The 7058-nt window shown below is 58.0% G+C and overlaps 2 protein-coding genes across 3 annotated transcripts; one reads left to right on the top strand and one right to left on the bottom strand.

Annotated features, from left to right (window-relative positions):
- Nucleotides 360–2572, top strand: RPS17 (ribosomal protein S17). Its single transcript, XM_021406728.1, has 5 exons — nucleotides 360–614; nucleotides 759–910; nucleotides 994–1099; nucleotides 2206–2271; nucleotides 2450–2572. The coding sequence occupies exons 1-5, from the start codon at nucleotides 612–614 to the stop codon at nucleotides 2528–2530; spliced, it is 408 nt and encodes a 135-aa protein (XP_021262403.1). The 5' UTR covers nucleotides 360–611; the 3' UTR covers nucleotides 2531–2572.
- TERB2 (telomere repeat binding bouquet formation protein 2) lies at nucleotides 2603–6532 on the bottom strand. 2 transcript variants are annotated; one of them, XM_021406721.1, is made up of 7 exons: nucleotides 6437–6532; nucleotides 5924–6005; nucleotides 5222–5367; nucleotides 4993–5054; nucleotides 4540–4628; nucleotides 4353–4441; nucleotides 2603–3908 (listed from the first exon to the last, which is right to left on the bottom strand). In XM_021406721.1, the coding sequence occupies exons 1-7, from the start codon at nucleotides 6498–6500 to the stop codon at nucleotides 3736–3738; spliced, it is 705 nt and encodes a 234-aa protein (XP_021262396.1). In that variant the 5' UTR covers nucleotides 6501–6532; the 3' UTR covers nucleotides 2603–3735. The 2 variants fall into 2 exon arrangements, with proteins under 2 accessions (XP_021262396.1, XP_021262395.1); XM_021406720.1 differs by having other exon boundaries at nucleotides 2608–3908; nucleotides 4353–4444.

Below are 7058 nucleotides of genomic sequence, written 5' to 3'. Positions count from 1 at the left end.
GGTTTCAGTCCCTGGGGCCTAGGCTCCAGCTGGAGCTCCCCTGTCCCTGAAGCTAAATGGGAGGCTGGTCCCCCTGTACTCAGCATGCTGAAGGGCTGAGACCAAGCCCTACACGCTCCAGAGGGGCTCCCAGGTTTCTGATATGCATCCAGTGCCCCTGGGGGGGAGGCCTTGGTTCCTTACATGTGTTCCTCCTTCCCTTCTCACACTTGAGTTATGGGGGCCGGTGCCCATCGGCCCCATGGTTTCCTCCTGGCTCTGCCCCTGGGCTGCAGGGCGGGATGGGAGCTCTGTGGCTGCTGGGGGGCTGCGCCGTTTTTCACCCCCTAGTGCCTCTGGGAGGTTTGTAGTGCGGCAACGGGGCCTTTGGGGCGCTGGGCTCAGTGCCGGCTGTCCCTACGCAGTACGGCCTCCGGGGGCCGCTGTTACTGCTCTCGGGGCACGGGGACACGGGCGTGGCCGCTGGGCACCAGGACGCGCCCCCTCCGCCCCGGCCTTGCAGCCGCGCGTGTCCTCCTGCCCGCCAGGGGGAGCTGTGCGCGCCGCGCGCTTCCGGCGTCCCCTCGCGCTTCCGGCCCTCTACGCTCTCTCTCTCCGCGGCCGCCGCAGCCATGGTGAGTCCCGGCCTCCGCCATCCATCGCCATCGGCCGCCGCGGCCGCTCCCCGCGGGGCTCCGGGGCGCGGGGCCGCTTGCTGGGGGGCGGCGGGCCCCTAGGGGCGGAGGGCGGATGGCGACCGGCGGTGCGTGTCCCCGCAGGGACGCGTGAGGACGAAGACGGTGAAGAAGGCGGCGCGGGTGATCATCGAGAAGTACTACACCCGTCTGGGAAACGACTTCCACACCAACAAGCGCGTGTGCGAGGAGATCGCCATCATCCCCAGCAAGAAGCTGCGCAACAAGATCGCGGGGTGAGGCCCGGGGGGGGCGGCGGGACCCTTCCGCGCTCGGCCCCGGGGGTCACCCCCCGCCCGTGACGCCGCGTGTCCCGCAGGTATGTCACCCACCTGATGAAGCGCATCCAGCGGGGCCCCGTCCGGGGCATCTCCATCAAGCTGCAGGAGGAGGAGAGGGAGCGCCGGGACAACTACGTGCCCGAGGTGCGGCCGGCCGCGCGCACGCGGGCTCGGGGTTCGGGGCTCGGCCTGTGGCACGGGGCCGTTTCCTGAGGAGCGGTGCTTTCGGGGCTGCGCAGCGCGATCCCCGAGGAGGGGCTCCGGGGGGGGCTGGGTGCGGGGTAGAGGTGGGACGCACCGTAGCCCAGCACGGCATTCCGTCGGGTGCTGCCGGCTCCGTGCACGTCGGTTCTGTTGCCGGCCGGAGGGCGCTGCCGTCCCTTTTCCTCGCTTAAAACGAGCTCGGTAATGACTTCTCGGCGCACAGCGCGGCCTGCAGCCGCCGTGCAGCAGGTGTCGCTGAAGGGCAGCGTTGGTGCGGGCCCCCAGCGCTGAGCGGGACCCTCGGCGACCCGCGCTCTGCCCCGCGCTTCCCGAACCTGCATTCGAAAGTGATCGCGGTCTGCTGCGTGGCCCGGTCATTGATAGTGCAGGGAGAGGAATCCGAAAGCGTTTCCCGTGTTTGGTTGGGTCCGTGCCGTCCCTCCCAAACCCTGTAGCGTTCGGACATTGGCTTTGAGCCTCTCTTGCGGAGCTCCTGTAATGCTGTTAGCTGCTGTGCTGCACAGAAGCAGCGTTCAGTCTGATGATTTACTTGGGCTCTTCTGCTCTCCCAGATCGCTGCTGCTTGGTTTGATTATTTTAAATCTGGGAAAGCAGGTCGTTTGTAGGCTGGGATGGGGTGATGAGCCCGGTGCCAGGGCTTGGTGTGATTCCTGACTCCTGGGGTCTGGAAATGGGCAGCACTGTGCAGGTGCCCTCAGAGCGCCCGGGTGTCGGCTGTGACTTCTGGGGGGGCTGTGCTGCAGCTGCAGGTGGTGCCGCTGGGACAGGTCACCTCGGAAGCTCACAGCTCCTGAGCAGGGCAGGAGAGTTGGTGCTGCAGCTGTGTGGGCTGAACCTATTCGTTGTTTGTTACTGGTGCAGCGTAGCCTGCAGTGGAAGGGAGTGCACAGAGATCGAGGTCTGGGTCTGGAGAGGGGAATTGGGAGGTGTTTTGGTTGAGTTCCTTCTGGCTCACTCTGTTGGGGCACTGGCTCGGCTCCCCCCACGGTGCAGCCAAACCTCCACTGTCTCGCTTCTGTCCCCAGGTCTCTGCTCTTGATCAGGAGATTATCGAAGTGGACCCGGACACCAAGGAAATGCTGAAGCTCCTGGTGAGTAGCTCGAGCCATCCTGCTTCCTGGTGGAATCCAGCTCAGGTGGTGACCGTGTTCCCGGCAGTGGTCCTGGGGCCACTGGCAGCCTGGAACCTTCTGTGCCCGTGGCTGGGGGGGCTCTGCCTCCTCCCTTGGCGGGGTCTGGACACAGCACTGACCCCGGGCTCTTTTTCAGGACTTTGGCAGCCTGTCCAACCTGCAGGTCACGCAGCCCACCGTGGGGATGAACTTCAAAACGCCACGAGGCGCTCTCTGAGCCACTCGTTATGTTGCTTTTACAATAAACGTGGGAAACCAACTCAGCCTGCTTGTTCTTTCAAAGCCCTCGGCGGGGAGGAGCGGAGGCCCGCATCACTCTGGGTGCCGCATCAGAGGTGTCACAGCGTGAGGAGGATTTGACACCTTCCTTTAGTTTGGGGTGTGAGGTGCAGAGCTGTTGCTTGGCAGCATCCTCACTGATGCTAGGGTGGTGGTGTGCAGTTGGGAGAGGACAAGCGTGGAGTGCCCTCACCCTTGGTGCCTCCCAGCTTTGAGTGGGAAGCTCACAGGGTCGTGCTGTGCCAGAATGAAAGCTGCTTTTCTGACCACATTTCTCATTTTCAGTGCTTAGATGGAAGAGGAAAGTCTCTTTGTGTTTATTTCTACAAGGGGAATGAACTGAGCTGAGCAAAGTGCTGTCTGGGGATGGAAGCCCATACGGAGACAGGCCCTGAAGCCCCCAGGAGGACCCCCCATCTCCTACAACAGCCCCCAGGGAGAGCCGCATTCACCCCAGAACTCCCATCCTGCTATGCAGAGGTCCTACCAGTCCCCCCAATTCTCCTGGGCTTTTCCAGCAGAGCAAGGGTTTTCCCAAGGAAGTCCATTTCCTTCCCAGTTTTTGCATGATCACTGTCTGTGCTTGTGCTCAAGCCTGTGCTTTACATGGGTTTTGCTAAGGAGAAGTTTGGGGCCCGTGCTCAAAACCCACTCAAACCTACAGGGCTCCCTGGAGGCCCCGAGCCAAAGGCTCTTCTGACCGTTGGCAGCCACGAGACACTTAACACTTAACTGTGTTAAGTACCCCATACAAATACAAAAGCAGAAGATTTGTTCTTTGGGGTATACACCTGTATTTATGTTTGCTGTGGAATTTGCTTTCAGTAGTTAGGAAATAAATGTTTACAACGAATGCAGGCAGGTATGTAATGTGTGCTGAACTGTCACCAGGATAAACCGAACAGGGATAGTTTAGAACTCCCTCAAGCACCGCAGGGATTTAACTCAGAATTTGCAGCTCAGTGCCGCCGATCTCTTCACTATGCAACTAAAACAAAGCATAAAGAACGCAGACTGCCCGCAGGAATAACGATCGACCTGCAGGAAGGCAGGGATGGCAGCCTTACCTGGGGGTAACCACAGGATGCTGGTAAACAGAACTAAATTGCCATACCTGGCTGATGGTGTTTTGGCAGCGCTCCGTTAAGGTTTTGCCGAGAACAGCTGCCTGTTGCTTACAATTTTCTTTTTAGTTTTCACATCAGAGCAAAGGCTGATTTCATTTTGAACCCAGTAGGCGGTGTAACCCGCAGTGCCGGGAACGAAGTCGCGTAGCTCTCCGATGTATTTCCTCATGTTGCGGGCAGAGGCGTAGCCTAGGGGTGGAAAGTGATGCTCTAAAGCCAGTGTTCTATTGCGTGAAATGGGAACTATGGGACATGGGAAGTGTTCAGGTGCAATCCCAGCTGCAGCCTCAGTTACACAAAGGCTGGCTGTGCTCTCAGGAGTTTTTGTACTAACTGGGAATACGCATCAGCATCGAGGGGCAACCTAGGAGGATGGACCTCCATACCAACACAATTCTGCACCGGTGATTGCACACACCATGCAAATCAAGACAATGAGCAATGAGCAGTGCAGAGCCATCAGAAACAGCGGTATCAGTAAAACCCAGAACAATCTTTTGGGTGAACTTTAGCAGGTTTTGGGTCTGGCAGGTAAGTAGAGAGCAATCCCTGGGGGCGGGCACCCATCAGAACCCACAGCCATTTCCAGGCGTATCTTCCACTTCATAAAGGCCTACCCAAGCCGCACGTTACCTGTCACCATGTTATTTATCGGGTATTCCTGAAGTGCATGGCATGGAACTTCCCCCTGGCTGGATGCTCTTGAGCCCCTTTTTCCTTCGCTGCTGTGTTGGGAGGAATTATGTGTTATTCTCTTTGTGCTGGGTATCTTCTAACAGGTGAGGACACCTCCAAGACCCCCGGCCAAGGCCAGAAATACCTTTCAGACAGGTTCTGTGCACCTTCCTGAGCTCCTTGCTTGCAGTCCTTGCTCACTGTCTCTGGTTCATCAGACAGATTTTCTTCTGGCTGTGAGTATCAGCGCAGAGTTCATTTAAAATGGGGCACCATTCACAAGAAAGTTTTAAATCCAGTACTACTATTTTACTTTTTGCTTCAAAAGTACTGAGAAATGACCTGAAGAAGACAGCTTGCAGCGTGAGCTAAGTGATTTGGAAAGAAAGCCAGAGTCCCGGAATCACAGAATGGCTCAGGTTGGAGGGCCCACCCCCCAGCCCCACCGCTGTTGCGGGCTGGCTGCCCCCAGCTCAGGCTGCCCTGGGCCCATCCGTGGCCTTGTCACCTCCAGGTGACACCCACAGCTCTGGGCAGTGGTGCTAGAAGCTAACACAAGTGGTTGCTACAGCACCTGCATGGCGTATTTCTCATGTACCTGTTCCATGAGGGTATCGTCCATCTGCTCCCAAAGAAATCTACCGATTTTTCTCCTGATTTCTGCCATGAGCAAAAAAAAAATGAGCATAAAAGCAGCCCAGCAGCTCACTGAGCAGCCCTGTGCCCTGAGCAGATGGAGCACCAACTCCTGAGCCCCGGGGAGGAGGCATTGCTCCCAGCAGGAGGAAATTCCCCTCAGAGCCGGGGGACAGGGCACTGCTCCTCACCTTCCTGCAGGCAGGCAGGGGGCAGCACGAAGTGCCCCAGAGCCACGGGCTGCTGCTTGGCAGCGCTGCTGTTCGCCCATGCTAAGAGGTAACAGGAATGGAACACTGTAGCTCTGCCATCCATGTACTCCAGGCTCTCATGTATGCTGGGAAAGAAAAGGTAAGCACAACTACAAACCAAAGGAGTTCTGGCTCTGATCAATCGGTCTGGAATCAGTGCTTGCATTCTATTATCTCCTGGTTGTTTTGGTTTTTTTTTTTTGCCTGTGGTTACTTCCCTGTTTGCCCCATAGCCCTGGGATGATGCCAGCTCTATTTCAGACCCCAAGCCTTAGTAGCACATCAGTCCCAAGGCAGCCATTGCCTCTGTTCACCCAGTTACAGGTGTCCTTTATCAGCTGGTTCTGCGCAGAGGTCTTGCACAGCACTAAGTCTAGGTGGGTTTTATTTCTGCTGGTGTGAATGCAGATGGATCAGCTCCTGCCTTGCTCTGCTCTCCCACAAAGAGCTGTGTCAGCAGCCGCACAACTCCGTCACTGGGGAACATCAGCATTAACACAAGCATCGACATCGGCTGCACCTCCACTGCCTTTTGCTCCAGCACACCATCAGCAAGCAATGGAGAGGGCAAACCCTGAGTGGGGCATTTCCCAGGCATGTGCTGGACACTGAGGGGTGGTACTAAAGGGGGACAGAGCCAACCTGCGGGTATCAGGGTGAGCAGCATCGCTGCTGAAGAGGTAGTCAGCGTCCTGCCAGCGGGCGAGCAGCCCTCCGCCAGCCACTGCAGGAGGAAGAGTGGGGTGAGGGTGAAGGGGGCACCCCCGTGTGCCATACACCCCAGTGCGTCTGCGTGTCCCTACACACCAACATGTCCCCACAGACCCCATGTCTCCACATGGCAGTGCATGGGCACACAACCCACAGTGTCCCTGCCCCTTAACATGTCCCCCACCTCAATCTGACCCCATGCTCCAGTGTGAACCCAGCACAAGACATCTTTGTGCCCCAATGTGTCTCCATGCACCCCAGCTCATTCCCACGCACACTGCGTCCCCACATCCCAACGCATTTCCATGCTCTGCTGTGACTCCCCACCCTGGCATGCCACCCCGTTCCGTGTCCCCCCTACCCCAGCATGTCCCTGCACACCCCAAGACAGCCCCACAAACCCCACTGTGTCTCCATGCACCCCCGTGTGTCCCTGGAGCTCACCCCACAGCTGCCGGGGGCCAGGCTGGATGCTGCGGGAGAACCAGGCCCGGCGGCCCTTAAACATGGCGGCGGGGAAGGCCTGAGGGCAGCGCGGGGCGGCGGGAAGCTGAGGGGCTGCAGCGGGAAACGCTGAGGGATGGTGGCAAAGGGTCTGGGAGGATGGGGCAGAGGGACCCAAGCAGAGGAGCGTGGCTTTCCTGTCAGGAATGTTCAGACCAAACCATGCTTTCAGGTATTTTAATCTGAGGCGAGGAGAGGCAGCCGCTCATCAGCAAATGATGTGTCTTTGAGTAAAGCATGGTTTCAAGCAAAGCAGAAAGACAGAGGTTTGCATACATCTTACTGTTCAGCATAGACAGTGCAAATATAACACACCAGTCTACAAAACAAGCCAGAACTGCATAAACCTTGAGCAGGCGAATCTTCACCCACAAAAGCAGAGCAACAAATCACACCCGCCAGGCAGCCAGGATCCCCTGACCAGAGCCGAGCTCTGCACCCATCAGGTACCACTCAATCCAGCACCACAAAGCAACCACAACAGCCCCCCCACAATGCTAACGCAGGCGGCTCCATTCTGCAGCACAGCTGCCTTAGTTTGGGTATTGCCACCAAACTCGTG

Source organism: Numida meleagris, chromosome 9, assembly GCF_002078875.1.
Source record: "Numida meleagris isolate 19003 breed g44 Domestic line chromosome 9, NumMel1.0, whole genome shotgun sequence".
Lineage (NCBI taxonomy): Eukaryota > Metazoa > Chordata > Aves > Galliformes > Numididae > Numida > Numida meleagris.
Note: the sequence above shows the minus strand (reverse complement) of the source record. Positions and strands in the feature narration are given on the sequence as shown.